This window comes from Aptenodytes patagonicus, chromosome 10, assembly GCF_965638725.1.
Source record: "Aptenodytes patagonicus chromosome 10, bAptPat1.pri.cur, whole genome shotgun sequence".
In the NCBI taxonomy this organism is placed as follows: domain Eukaryota; kingdom Metazoa; phylum Chordata; class Aves; order Sphenisciformes; family Spheniscidae; genus Aptenodytes; species Aptenodytes patagonicus.
This window is the reverse complement of record NC_134958.1, coordinates 20,384,859-20,399,336: the sequence shown is the minus strand read 5'-3', so window position 1 is coordinate 20,399,336 and position 14,478 is coordinate 20,384,859. Positions and strand designations below refer to the sequence as shown.

Below are 14,478 nucleotides of genomic sequence, written 5' to 3'. Positions count from 1 at the left end.
GTTTACTGTAGCAGTTTCTTTTCTTGCAACAGCCTCCCCATTGATGTGCTCTGTGGCCAGTGATCTGAGTGGTTGGGGGGAAGAAATACAGATTATATGAAATGTGCGTTAGTGTCATGAAAGTACTGTGCATGTTTTCGTTGAAAGCGTAATTGCAGTTATTGTGCAAGTGGTTATCTGGTATTTTGTTTGTTCGTGGTCACCAGTAATACAAATTTGACACGCTGATATTTTGTGGTTTGTTTGCTCTAGGTTTATGCATGGGGCTGTGGTGCATGCCTTGGCTGTGGCTCTTCAGAGGCAACTGCTCTCAGACCCAAGCTTATTGAAGAACTGGCTGCTACAAGAATAGTTGATATTTCTATTGGTGACAGTCACTGTTTGGCACTTTCTCATGGTAAAAAGAATAAGGTGTAAAGATACATAATACTCCTCTTGATCAAAAGCAATTGTATCTCAGGTTTTGTTTTCTACTTTATTTATGTTTATAGATAACGAAGTTTATGCCTGGGGTAACAATTCAATGGGACAGTGTGGTCAGGGAAACTCTACTGGTCCCATTACTAAACCGAAGAAAGTAAGTGGTTTAGATGGAGTTGCAATTCAACAAATTTCAGCAGGAACGTCCCATAGCCTTGCCTGGACAGCTCTTCCAAGGGACAGGTAACAATGATGTTGGGGGACAGGTATAAATTTTTTTATACAAGTCCCCTTTGGGATACATGTAACTCTTTCCTGAAGGTGTTAACCATGTCATGCGTTTCAAGTATTCTGCTTGTAATATTTTGGACTGGACAGTCTTTTCTTCTCTCTTCCTCTCTCTCCTTCTCTTTCTCTTCCTCTCTTTCCTCCTCTTCTCTTCTTTCTTCTTTTTAAACTGTTCAAGATTACAAGTGAAAATGTAGCAGCACCAAGGATTTGGATATTAGTTCTTTGTATATGAAGATTTCTTACCTGCTGTTAGACAAAAATTAGCTCTGTTTACTGAAAATCTACAAGTTAGGCAGTGGGAGGAGAAACAACTCAGTATTTTTTATTTTGTGCTTCTGACAGGATTTTTTTATGGCTTAGGCAGTTTCCTTTAGTGTTACAAGGAGTAAACTAAGCACAAGACTTTGGGAAATGGGGAAGTTTAGACAAATTACTGACGTGGATTTAAACATCTTAACAAATTTCTGGATGGTTACGTGTTAACCTAAACTAAAAACAGGTACCTAAATAGATTGGTTGTTGTCGTGGTTTAACCCCAGCCACAACTAAGCACCACCCGGCTGCTTACTGACTCCCCCCTGGGTGGGATGGGGAAGAGGATCAGAAGAGTAAAAGTGAGAAAACTTGTGGGTTGAGATAAAGACAGTTTAATAGGTAAAGCAAAAACTGCGCACACAAGCGAAGCAAAACAAGGAATTCATCCACCACTTCCCATCGGCAGGCAGGTGTTCAGCCATCTCCAGGAAAGCAGGGCTCCATCACGCGTAACGGTGACTTGGGAAGACAAACACCATCACTCTGAATGTCCCCCCGTTCCTCCTTCTTCCCCCAGCTTTGTATGCTGAGCATGATGTCACATGGTGTGGAATCTCCCTTAGGTCAGTTGGGGTCAGCTGTCCCGGCCGTGTCCCCTCCCAACTTCTTGTGCCCCCCCCAGCCTGCTCGCTGGTGGGGTGGGGTGAGAGGCAGAAAAGGCCTTGACCCTGTGTCAGCACTGCTCAGCAGTAACAAAAACATCCCTGTGTTATCAACACTGTTTCCAGCACAAATCCAAAACACAGCCCTGTACCAGCTACTGGGAAGAAAATTAACTCTATCCCAGCCAAAACCAGCACATCAAAGACATAAGCAAGTGATTGAAGTGAACTGGTAAACTTCAGATTTATATGTGGACTAACACAAAGGAATAGAAAAACTTAATATTTGGAAGATAATTCGGGAAGAATTTCAAATGCCCTGTTTTAAAGGGAGCTACCTTAGAAAAATCAATTAAGAAAATAGTGAGACTCAAATAGTACTAAGTGGTACTACCCCTTTTGAATTCTCCCTGCGTTGTATCAAAGTCTCTTTGTAATCTGGCATTTGTACGAAAAAAATGCAGAAAATACCTTCAAGGAGATCAGGAAGTTAGTCTGCCTCAATCATATTAGTTTGTTGCAAGAAAAAATTTTGTTCGGTCAAGCGTGTACTCAACCTACTTAAACTGTTAATTTATTAAAGCAGTTGGAATATTTTCAGTAGTTAACTTATTTTGATGTTTGATTCCAGGCAAGTTGTTGCATGGCACAGACCCTATTGCGTAGACCTTGAAGAAAGTACCTTTTCGCATCTTCGTTCTTTTCTTGAGCACTACTGTGACAAAATTAACAGTGAAATTCCTCCTCTTCCTTTTCCTTCATCAAGGTATATACAGCATAAGCATGTTATAGATTTTTATAAATTTTTTTCTTTACAGCAGTGGTGCGTGGCTTAGTCCTGGTTAGTCTTTTCTTTAATAAGTGTAAGTCTGGTTTATTTGCTCTTTCAGGTGCTGTTTGTTTGTATAACACAGGAGCTTTTCAGTATGTCAAATGTAGCAGGATCTTTTGTCTGGAATTTATTTTAATTATGCACTAAATTAAATATTTTCTTTCGAGTTATCCTTTAAAACACATTTTTCTATATAGTTGAAATGCATTTACTATTTCTGTACATTATTTCTGCTTTGCAAGTTTTTCCTCCTGTAACCAGTTTGAGTGGATGCTTACTGACTGTCATCTACTGATAAGCTTAGGCAAAAAAACCCTCTTCAAGTGATAATCCATCAATCCATACATTCAGTTATTGACTAACACATGTATGATGCTCAGACCGGGAGATGTATAGTTGCCATTGCGTTTTGAGTTGGGATCAATGCTCTAATAAAATCCTGTTTCTATCTAAGGAATTAGGATATTTTTCTACAAGCGTTTTTAGCATGTGAGGGTGGGCTATTTCCTTCTTGCAGCTCAAGGTCTCTGATCACCTCTGGAGAAATAGAAATTGTTCAGAATGCATGAAAGACTTTTTTAAAGGTCACGTATGACTCTGTTGTTCAGGTTATGTCAAGTAGCATAACTGTTTTCCATCTGAATGAACACAATGGAGAAAGGCAGTTCAGTTTTTTCAGATTTGTCTATGAAACTTTGTAATGAGGCGTAGTGTTAGTTACAGCAGTTTGCTTCTGATACAGACAGAGGTTATTAGTGGGCAATTTGGGATATTTCATGATCAGTTCCATGTGGGTTGTTTTGGTTTTTTATTTTAAATTTTTTTTCAGATAAGGTATTCCATTAGTTTTGAAAATGCAAGCTGCTTCTCAGAAACATGAGATTCATAGACATGAAATGTCACTTAGATTTGAAATATATATGCAAGAAGCGTTTTCCTTGCTTTGGATTTGGGGAGCCTTTATGCATTTCCACAAATTTGTCTTTTCTGGAAGGTGCTCCAGAAAATGAAATGCAACAAAACTAAGCCTATCTTGATAGTGACGTGTTGACTAAGCCTCTTGACAAATCATCAGTAATTGTTATTACAGCTTCCAGATTTGAGTCTTTTCACCAAAGGTGACGTTTTAAATGTATTGCTATAAAATATGAAAGCATGAATGTTTCCTCACTGACGTTTGCAGAAAACACTATAAATTTAAAAGATCCTTATGAATCTTTTTTCCTTGCTACGAAGTTTTTCAAAAGTTTTATTTTTTTAAGGAGACTAGTAATTAATGTCCTGACTTTTCATTTTTAATCTGATTGTTGTACTCCTAAACCTTTTCCAAGAAGATTACATTTTTTACTTCTTAAAAGGTTTATTTTTTCCTTTATGTGAGGAATATATTTGTTTGTCTGTGTATTTTGGGATGATTTTGCCTCCTAATTCGTGGGACTACTTTTCTAAACTGAATGCCCCTTGGAACCATTGTCCACAAAGACACTTTTCTCAATTCTGGTTTTGGTTTTTGTTCTAAGCAGATTGGCAGTAGGTTTTCAGAGGAGTTTCTTTAAAGTCCCAGTTGTAATTTACTTATCTTTCTGGTATGCAAAATCAAATGAGAGTTAAAAGCTTCGTGCACATTTAAGTGAAAGGGAGTAAGGCTAATAAGCGGAGAGATTAACAGGGATGTATTTCTTTTTACAGGGAACATCACAATTTTCTTAAATTATGTTTGAAGCTGCTTTCTAATCATCTTGCACTTGCCCTGGCTGGAGGTGTAGCTACTAGCATTCTTGGCCGGCAAGCTGGTCCTCTTCGCAATTTGTTGTTTAGACTGATGGACTCTTCTGTCCCTGATGAAATTCAGGAAGTAAGTAATGCTTTTTTGTTTACATGTGAAAATTCTACTACTCTGTTTTCTTTCTTTCTTTGACTATGTAATTAGAGATTTCTCTGACTTTCTGAACTTGGCACTCTGATGAACATTATTCTGACTTACCAGTTTTACTCATTAAAGTTAAAAAATCGCCATCACTGTTTTATGATCTGAAAGCAGAGGAGAATGTTCGCATGAGAATTTCAAAAAGCTGCTTTTATTTTGTAACATTTTAATTATTATTATTGCTTGTAATAATGAGCCTGAAATATTAATGTTGTGGATTGGGTAACTAACTAACTTGAGTAACCTCTCCTGAGATGGCACTCTTCCAGGAAATAGCAACTTAGAAAGAATTTTTTATTGTTTTGACAATATGTTGGTCTCATTTCAGTCCTTTAGTGTACCGCATATCTTTGCATCACAGAATAAAAGATTAATGTGCTATTGTGTGATAGAATTCTGATGTTAAATGAAATTAAGTGGATGTTTTGGATACATCCTCGGCTCTTCCTCCCTCCCCCCCCCTCCCCCCCCCCCCACTGAAAAAGTATTTTCTGCTGCTCTAATTTTAGGTCGTAATTGAGACTCTGTCAGTAGGAGCAACTATGCTACTTCCTCCATTGCGAGAGAGAATGGAATTGCTACATTCTCTTCTACCCCAAGGTCCTGATAGATGGGAAAGCTTATCAAAAGGACAGGTAAGGTCAAATAAAAATATGCCGTGCTTTGAAAGCACTTGTGGTTTGTTTTTGGTTTGGTTTGGGGTTTTTTTGCTAGAACATTTTGAACCGTGAGGTGAGCCTCATTTGCAGAGTGCAAGCACCTTATTGGTGAGATACAGTGCAAAGCACAACTTAACAAAATCTGTAGCCTGGCTAAATCGGAATCTAGTGAGGTAAGGAGCACTACATGTTTTCTCAAGTGAAGCTTGACAACAGAAAGGTTAGGAATTGCTGTGTTAGAGTATCTAAGCAAATTTAAAGGTTAGATATTTTTGAATACTAGCCTGATTTAGCAAGACTTGGTAACAGAAAATTAACTGTTTTCTGGGAAGAATACTTGTATAATGCTTTTCCTACATGGGTTTCACCCTGCTTTGCAGAGATGACTGGGATGTTCCTTTTTTTCTTTTTCTTTCTTGAATGTAAAGAACAGGAATTAATGCGGGTTAGGAGACTTGCCCAGTATCCTAGAAATGGAAGGAAAGAAATTCAAGGAACATCGGTTCCTGTCGTTCAGGGCAGGTAGAACTGAAGCTTCAGCAGTAGTCTCAGGTTAAAAATGAAAGAAACTATTGTTCAGTTCTGTACACATAGGATCCTGGTGAAATCCTTTATTTTATAAACTATGGAATAGACTGGTTTACACTGATACTGAAACTATGAAGAAGAATCTTCTAATTCTAATTTTCTAAAGATTTCTGAAGATTAGTACAAACTAAAACCCCCAACAATTACTAGGGTAGAGCAAGTTTAGGTTTTTCAGGGATCGTAACCAGCAACAGCGGGGAACAGTACTGAAATTAAAGGTCATTATTCCGAATCTGCCACCTCCCTTGGTGGAGGTGTATGTATGCGTGCCCTGCTTTTTACCCTTTTCCTTTTTCCTATGTATAGATTAGAGTAATTGTCCCCCACCCCCCAAATAATCAGATAACTAGAACAAACTGGAGAAAGCATTTGGTCCAATGTCTAATCTCTCTCTCTTAATGTCAGATTTTTACTGGGTATGGTCATATCATTCGGTATATTTATCTGTTCTCTAATACTACAGATCTTCAGAAAAAACTGTTTGGATTTTTTTGGTAAAGTCCTCCAGCTTATTTTCACGTCTCATTATAATATTTTTATTGCGTAACTATGCCTGATGCTTTTTTCTTCTTAGCTTATTATTTTATCTTCATTAACAACGAGTGTTTTTTGTGTCTAAACATTTTTCTTTAGAGAATGCAATTGGATATTATTCTGACAAGCTTGCAGGATCACACCCATGTAGCTTCCCTGCTTGGCTATAGCTCACCATCCGATGCCACAGAAACTTCCTCATTATGTATCAGCTATGGAAATCTCTCTGATCAAACGTATGCTGTCCAGAGCAGTCATCCGGATACTCATCTAGCTGAAATCTTAATGAAGACTCTTCTAAGAAATTTGGGATTTTATACAGTATGTATAGGCCTTGTATTTATTTGTTTATTTTTTAAATGGTAATGAATTTTGAATACTTAGAAGGGTTAAAAGTTTTTCCCCGCTTTCAGAAAATGGTGCTCTTTTTGTTTATCTAAAGTAGCACTGCCATATGTATTTGTCCTGAAGTGGACTAAAATCAATTAAATCATCTCTAACGTTATGCTTCTAATGTTATTACAGTGGTATATATTGTTTAACTTGGCTTATGTAAATGTAGATGGTTTCATATCAGACTAAAGTATTTTATTGCTCTTACTTTGGCTTCAAAATTTTTTGGAAGATAGAATGTAACACATCAAGTAAGTAGATTGTATGGAACCCTTTCTGTCAGTATAATCTCAGCCACCAGAGAAAGATAGGCAGACACCAGGAACATGAATCTGTTTAATTAACTTCACTAGGGTAACTACCTTATAATAGTTCAGCAAGTACAGGTCAACCGTCTTATTATACCTACTGTGTGAAACAGGTTGTTGTTCTTAGCTGTGTAACAGTAGAGGCTGATGAAAAATTTAGGGGAGCATAAAAGCAAGTAACTGACTCTCTCACCTTTTTATTCAACTAGCCAGTTAAATACAACAGCGAAAAGAAATTGGAGATTTTACTTCTCTGGCATAGTATCCCTGTCTCCTGAGGGTGAGGGTTGGTAGTTTTTTGTTCTTTTCTCTAGACCTCCACCAGTCATCTAGATTGAGCTATCTACTTTGAATTTGCTACTTGAAACTAACTCAATTTTTTCAACAGAATACAGAATGAAGTCAAGCAGCTGTCTACCTTCTGCTGCTTTTATTGCCACCCTAGATAACGCAAGGAAGGATTCTAATCTGAAACATTTTATGTATCAGCCCACAATAAAGTCTAAAGGGTTATTACTTATTTTAACATATTGTGATTTGGAGGTCAGGGTGGGGAGTGAGTTCTTTCATCTGGTTATCCTTGGTGAGTTAAATGAAAAATATTTCTGCATCTGAAAATACCCCTTTGAGAATAGAGATGTTTGCTTGACAGCTATCACAATCACTACTGTGACATTCTAAATGATTGTAGTTTCAAGTTTGGTTATCCCATGATCCACTTGACATTATCCAATTTCTTTGATAATCAGGTGCACATGGTAAAGAAAAAAAAAAAGCTTCTTTTTAAGGTGATAGTAAAGTATTACAGCATTTGAAGAGAGAGTTAATTGTTCTTTTTTTCCCCTTTTTGTCTTAATAGGACCAAGCCTTTGGAGAACTGGAAAAAAACAGTGATAAATTTTTACTGGGTACATCATCATCAGAAAACAGCCAACCTGCTCATCTTCATGAGCTTTTATGTTCACTGCAGAAACAGTTGCTGGCTTATTGCCACATCAACAGTGTTAGTGAGGTGTGTGTCCTTATTTTTATCATTTAGGGGGGAAAAATTAATTCAATATGCATGAGCACCAGAATGTTGTAAGATTCCTGTTGAAAATCTTCTGAGTATGTGAAAGCTAAATGGATTTAAATAATGAACCCCTTAAATACATTTACAGAGTTATTCTTACGTTTGGTTGTATGTTTCCTTCTAGAATTCCAGCAGTGTGGCACTGCTTCACAAACACCTTCAGCTTTTATTGCCTCATGCAACAGACATCTATTCCCGTTCTGCAACACTGCTTAAGGAAAGCTCTTGGAATGGTAGTGTTGGGGAAAAACTGAGAGGTAAATGTTCATGGAAAAATCGGTAATGGTGGCACCGTAAGCTTAGGGCAGTTCTTGTTTGTTTAGATTTGAATAATAAAATACCTTATTTTCCCTCTGTCTGCATAAAGTAGACATCCCAAGCCTCCCCCAAAGGAAGAGATTAAGTGTCTATGCAAGGATAGCATGTGGTTCATGTTTTTGATACAACATTTTGCATACAGGAAAAATACAGAATAGAGAGGATATTGTCTCTGTACATTATTGTTTCAGTTTCGTTAGTTCTAGATTTCTCTTTTTAAAAGTACTTTTTTTGAGATTGCTGAAAAGCGTGGAAGTAAAATATGGAATGGATTAATAATTATTAAGTGAACCCCCAATTCAACATGTACAGTTGAGACATTTTGAGACAGCTGAGATATTTTTATGCAATTCTTTCTGACTCGTTAAATTGTGCTTGGAATATAATTATATTCTGAATTATAATTATAGCTTATTTGTTTTTTTTTTTTTCCCCTCTGTAGATGTGATTTATGTATCGGCTGCTGGTAGTATGCTCTCTCAGATTGTCAACTCATTATTGTTACTGCCAGTATCAGTAGCTCGGCCTTTGTTGAGTTACCTGCTAGATCTGTTGCCACCTTTAGATCGTCTTAATAGACTGTTACCTGCTGCAGCCCTTTTAGAAGATCAAGAATTACAGTGGCCACTTCATGGTAAGTGTAATAACTAACACACTTTTAATCTGAAAAATAAAGAATGGCATGTCACCTTTTTATAGTGGGAGCTTAACTTTGCCTTTAAAGATGGCTTTTTTTTTTAAAGTGTCTTGCTATGTCTCCTTTTCAATTCTTAAATGTATTAACGTCCCTTGCTGTGAAATATTTTGAACTGCAGGCATACTTCTTTATTCTGTCAACCCAGAATATATATTGACTTGAGTGGGAATCCAAGAGCAATATGGGAAATATATATTGAACTGAAAATACTAAGTTTGTAATACATGAAAATACCATTCTTGTAAAAGAAACACTAATTTTAGAATCATAGAATATCTCGCATTGGAAGGATCATCGAGTCCAACTCCCTGCTCCTCTCAGGACTGCCTAAAACTAAATCATAGGACTAAAAGCGTCATCCAGATGCTCCTTGAACTCTGACAGGCTTGGTGCCGTGACCACTTTCTGGGGGAGCCTGTTCCAGTGACCAGCCACCCTCTCAGTGAAGAACCTGTTCCTAACGTCCAATCTGAACTTCCCCTGATGCAGCTAATAGATAATTTTGTCATGATCTGTTTACTTTCATGTCCAAATTTTACTTTTGCTTTGCATTTCGTGGTGTAATAGAATTTTAACTTAAAATCATTATTTACCTGATAAATTCCTGAACATGTGCCACCACATATTTCTGGTGCCAATGAAATAGAAATATAAAAACAGAGGTAAAGCAACTGAAATTTGTGATAGGAGGTGCTATACTTATTTGCCAAAAATATTAATGAAAAATTCAATGAATGGCAAAGTTTTCTGCTTTTATTAAGTACTGTTTCCAGTTGTATTATTTATCGATGCATGTTTATCAGAACACAAAGAAATACGTATTGGACAAAATAGGTGCTTGGGCAGAGTTTAAAAGAGCCTTTACTTCATTGAGTATGAACAGTTGTACTGTGAATGGTGATGGCCTCTGCTGCTGCTGAAGTTACGATGTTAAATGTTATGTTTGTCCTAACTGCTGTTTCTTCAGTTTACAGGTTGTTGACTGAAGGGCAAATCTGCTATTAACTGGGAAATATTAACAAGATCTGCCATTAATTTTGGAATTGTTTTTAACATTTGGGCAACAGTGACTAATTTGACAATTCATTGGTAATACTTTTAGGTGGACCTGAATTAATTGATCCTGCTGGAATGCCCTTACCACAGCCTGCCCAGTCTTGGGTATGGCTTGTTGATCTAGAGAGAACTGTAGCTTTGCTTATTGGGCGGTGTCTTGGTGGCATGCTTCAAGGACCTCCAGTGTCCCCCGAGGAACAAGATACAGCCTATTGGTTGAAAACTCCACTTTTCAGTGATGGAGTGGAAATGGATATTCCTCATTTAGGTAAGCTCTTAAATGCAAGTGTGTAATTGTCATTGTAAATATTTGTGTTCAGTTTTGAAATTTCTGTTGTGTACTTAGGGTTTGTCTTTCAGCATTCTTGTCTATTTACATAGTAATACAAAAAGTTGGAAAATGGATATTTAAGTATATGCTGTAGTTTACAAAGGGTCTTGTAAATGCTTACAGAAGAAAAAAATCTGCAGTTTCTCAGTGAAAGAAGTAACACTGACTTCACTGAGTTAATTTTAAATGTTTTACTCGTAGATGCTCAGCATTTAACAGACACACCAGGGGCTCCATTGTTCATATTTATTATTGAAAAAGATTATCTTAAATTGTATTCTACTTACAAAGTGGAATTTTTATTAATTAGAAATAATACTATTAACAACAAACTTGAATCCTTCTGATCTACCAGAAGTGTTAACAGGACTCAGCATTAGTATTTCTAGTCATCCCTTCCTATCTGAATAATGCACTTGCTTCTGCTTCTCTTTAGCCTGTTCCTCTTAGTTCATATTTCTTTCTTCCTCTGATTCTGAGTAGACCACTTCAAGACTTATTTACAAGACAAAGTATTTTGAAATGGGTCCAAGTCTGAAGATACAATAATTGCAAGTGTATGGCTATATAGTTCAGGTAGAATTAATGATACAGAATTATGCTATTGAAGCAGAGTTGGATAATGCTTCTAAATCTTCATATGTTTTACATAAATTGTAACTCTTAAGTCACTTCATTGCTTATCTAACCCGAGTTTGTAGTTGGACAATGAGATGTCTTGATTATTTTTTTTTTAAACGAAGTGGAGAGTGAAAGCTGTTTTATACGCTTTTAGATAGATGCATATAATCCTCAAAATTTGCAGAGTTTAACTTCTTGAGTATTTCCCTTCTTATAGACAAATGCATGAGCTCCTTATTAGAAGTGGCCCTATCTGGAAATGAGGAACAGAAGCCATTTGATTATAAGCTGAGACCTGAGATTTCTGTCTATGTTGATTTGGCCTTGGGTTGTACAAAAGAGCCAGCACGGAGCCTCTGGATCAGTATGCAAGACTATGCTCTTAGTAAAGGTAAGATGTTAAAAATATGTATGTACGTACGTGTGTGTGAGAGAGCAAGAAGTGTATTGCATGCTTCAACTACATGCCTAGCAGAATCCATTATTTTCTTTGGCAACAACTTTTAATTCTGCAACATGATAAACTTAATTTATTGTCATGTTCCACAGTCTGTCTTTTGCTTTTTCTGTTGGCAAACATGTAGTTCAATGTTCTTTTTCCTTCCAAACTGGAAAAAGAGACTCTTGTTTGCTTACTCAGTTGTTGGTGTTTCTCTTTTCCTAGTAGAGCAGGGTGAAACTTGGAATTAAAAAGAAAAGTTGATGGGAAGGAGATGGGGGAGGCAAAGTAGCTTGCAAAATATGTTAGGAATGGGGTGGAAGGGGTAAGTCATCTTTTGTTTTTCAAGTCTCTGGGAGGCTGGCCTTACAGTATTAATGGTTCTTCATGCTTATTGCCTAAAGTCTGGGTTCCCGCTCAAGCTTCCCAGGTCTCCTTTTAATGAGATCCACTAAGCATTGTGGTTGTACTGTAACTCTCTACTGGATCCAGAGATAATTTTCTGTAGCTCTGGCCAAGCTAGGCCAGATCAAGAAGACAGCAAATGGTGTTGTGTGCCTGTTGAGCAACACAGGGGATTCTGTTGCAGAATTCCACAGAAGTAGGAATTCCAGTAAAAAATGCTGGTTGTCTGTTTGCAAAATCCGAGATGAATGGGCTAATATGTATTATTTTGGTTATGGAATTGGGTGTTTTAGAAGTTGACGTGGTTCTGCTCTGTTCACAATGCAAGCTGACTGAAAGTTGTATGGTGATGATTAGCATAGCATCAAATGCAAAGTAATGGAACTTGCTGTGCAGTAGGTATGTTAGACTAAGCTTTATGTGGCCAGGTAAGTTTTTGTGATTTCTACAGCAGTTTGCAAGGATTTGTAGATAATATTTAATTGAAAAAAACATTACGAAGATATTTGTAAGGAAGTGGGACGGTAATACTTTTTTTCCCCCATGAAAAATTATGGGACCTTGTGGAGGTTTGCTTGGCAGTTCGGTTATTTTATAGTAGAACAATATTATTTTCTTAATGATTCTTTTTAAAGTTGGGGCAAAATTATTTTGAAAAAGTCAGTTTCTGAAAATACTGGATGAACCTTAATTTTGAGACCTGAAAATCTCTCTTGTTAATATTAGCAGCGAAGCTTGTGCTAATAGTTGGCTTTCCTACTGGAGATAAGGCTTTTTCATTTTAAGTGAGTCTGCAAGATAATTCTTGAATGTGATTTCAACCACGTGTAAAAGAGCAGAAAGTCTCAAATACGGTGTGTTTCTAAACAAGTTCTATGTAAATCAGTGGCTCAGTAAAGAGAAGGGCTCTAGTTCAATATCCTTGCTTGAAAGAGAGGTTGCACCCTAAGTTCAGCTCTTTGAGTCTCTGGTGGCAGTTTGTGTGCACGCCCTTGGCTGACTGTTATACTTAAGTACCTTGAGCAGACCAAAACACATTTGTCTGAAGCAGTGTATTTATGAGTTATTGATGCTAAACTTATTTCTTAAGCATTAAAACTACTTCTAAATTGAAAGATTTTAAATGGATAAGATTTTTTTTTTTTTATGATGTCATGGAAAATATATTTGTTATTAGAATCAGTAGCAAGTTTTGATTAATCCTTTCTATTTTCAGATTGGGATACTGCAACTTTAAGTAATGAATCACTCCTAGATACTGTGTCCAGATTTGTCCTTGCAGCTCTTCTGAAACATACAAGTTTACTTAGTCAAGCTTGTGGTGAGAGCAGGCAAGTAACTTAAAGCTGCTTTTAAAAGTTCAACTTCAATTTTTAAAAGAAAGTTTGTATGATTTTTTTTTTTTCTTTTCCGTTTTGGGTCTCTTTTTTGTAGGTACCAGCCTGGCAAAGCCTTGGCAGAAGTATACCGTTGTGTATATAAAGTTCGGAGTCGCTTGCTTGCCTGCAAGAACATGGAACTTATTCAGACTAGATCATCCTCAAGAGACAGATGGGTAAGACTGTAAATCTCTTTTTGGTTCTTCAGGCTTTACTGTGTATTAAGAAAACATCACATAATGTTAGTTTCGTATATGTTGCCAGTATTTTTGTTATACCTTGTTGAAAAACTTTCAGGAGTTTTCAAATGAAAATGGGCAATGTATAATTAGGAGTCCATTAATCTGTAGTACATGTGGTATTAAATCAATAGAAGCAAATGATTGATTGATGATACTTGACTCAAGCACAGCCTGAAGCCTAGTTTTACCTGTAAACATAGCACTAGTATGCTGTACCATAGAAGCCTACAACTTAGATGTAGATTGCTTAGCTGTGTTGACCAGGCCACAGCTTAGTCTGGCTGCCATTCCTGAACTCAACTCCTGAACCTGAGTTATCTGGGCCTCTGATCTCTGTCCCTCTCTGTACCTCTCTCTTCCCCCTCCCTGCCATACTCACCCCTTTTTCCTTCCTCCCCGGCCAGATTCTCTTCTTAGTCCTAACATTACTTTAAGGTTGCTTGTCCTTGTCAGCCCTACATGAATGTCAGACGTGATAGGACTGGGCCTGAAACTAGCATGATGGCAACTTCTGAATCGTTTTATTAAGCCAGGTCAGAATTGATGATGGAAGTGTTTATTGAATTACTCAGGGCTGGGGACTGTTAGGCATTACAAGGTAGTCCTTAAAGTAGGATTAGGGTTTCTCTGGTAGGATTTTTTAATTGCTGTTTGCAATCTACAAGTGGGATATTTTTAGTCAAGGAAATTCTCATGTGACATCAGGATTATGAGGCTTTTTAGCTATATTGTAAAGCACTAGTGATGCTTTTTAGAATCGTGTAGGTCTGTTTTCCTCCTTTTAATTAATATTAAGGGGATATGTGTCTTCGCCGCTTCCTTTCTCATGGTCTAACATATCTGCAAGAGATTCAGCACTTCTGAAAGCATTGGGTGTAGTGTGCGTACACAGGACAGTATGCATACGTTAAGCTTGGTGGTTCTCTGGTTTACCAAGCATACACAGGGTGGTCACTTTCTAAACACGTAATAAATCTGTTGCTTCATGTTCATGTTATAGCTGTTGTGTATGCTCACAGTCAGGTACTGTGTACTGTGGGTGTGCAATA

The 14,478-nt window shown here is 37.1% G+C and overlaps 1 protein-coding gene across 7 annotated transcripts in view; it reads left to right on the top strand.

Annotated features, from left to right (window-relative positions):
• Nucleotides 1–14,478, top strand: part of HERC1 (HECT and RLD domain containing E3 ubiquitin protein ligase family member 1) — a 107,829-nt gene that overhangs the window by 29,398 nt on the left and 63,953 nt on the right. For all 7 annotated transcript variants that reach the window (XM_076348400.1, XM_076348402.1, XM_076348404.1 and 4 more), the window contains exons 9-21: nucleotides 253–397; nucleotides 492–663; nucleotides 2,260–2,394; nucleotides 4,150–4,315; nucleotides 4,897–5,022; nucleotides 6,268–6,489; nucleotides 7,729–7,881; nucleotides 8,066–8,198; nucleotides 8,702–8,893; nucleotides 10,059–10,280; nucleotides 11,182–11,355; nucleotides 13,025–13,139; nucleotides 13,243–13,363. In XM_076348400.1, coding sequence (XP_076204515.1) covers nucleotides 253–397; nucleotides 492–663; nucleotides 2,260–2,394; nucleotides 4,150–4,315; nucleotides 4,897–5,022; nucleotides 6,268–6,489; nucleotides 7,729–7,881; nucleotides 8,066–8,198; nucleotides 8,702–8,893; nucleotides 10,059–10,280; nucleotides 11,182–11,355; nucleotides 13,025–13,139; nucleotides 13,243–13,363 — 2,076 coding nt within the window. The remainder of the gene's footprint in view (nucleotides 1–252; nucleotides 398–491; nucleotides 664–2,259; nucleotides 2,395–4,149; nucleotides 4,316–4,896; nucleotides 5,023–6,267; nucleotides 6,490–7,728; nucleotides 7,882–8,065; nucleotides 8,199–8,701; nucleotides 8,894–10,058; nucleotides 10,281–11,181; nucleotides 11,356–13,024; nucleotides 13,140–13,242; nucleotides 13,364–14,478) is intronic.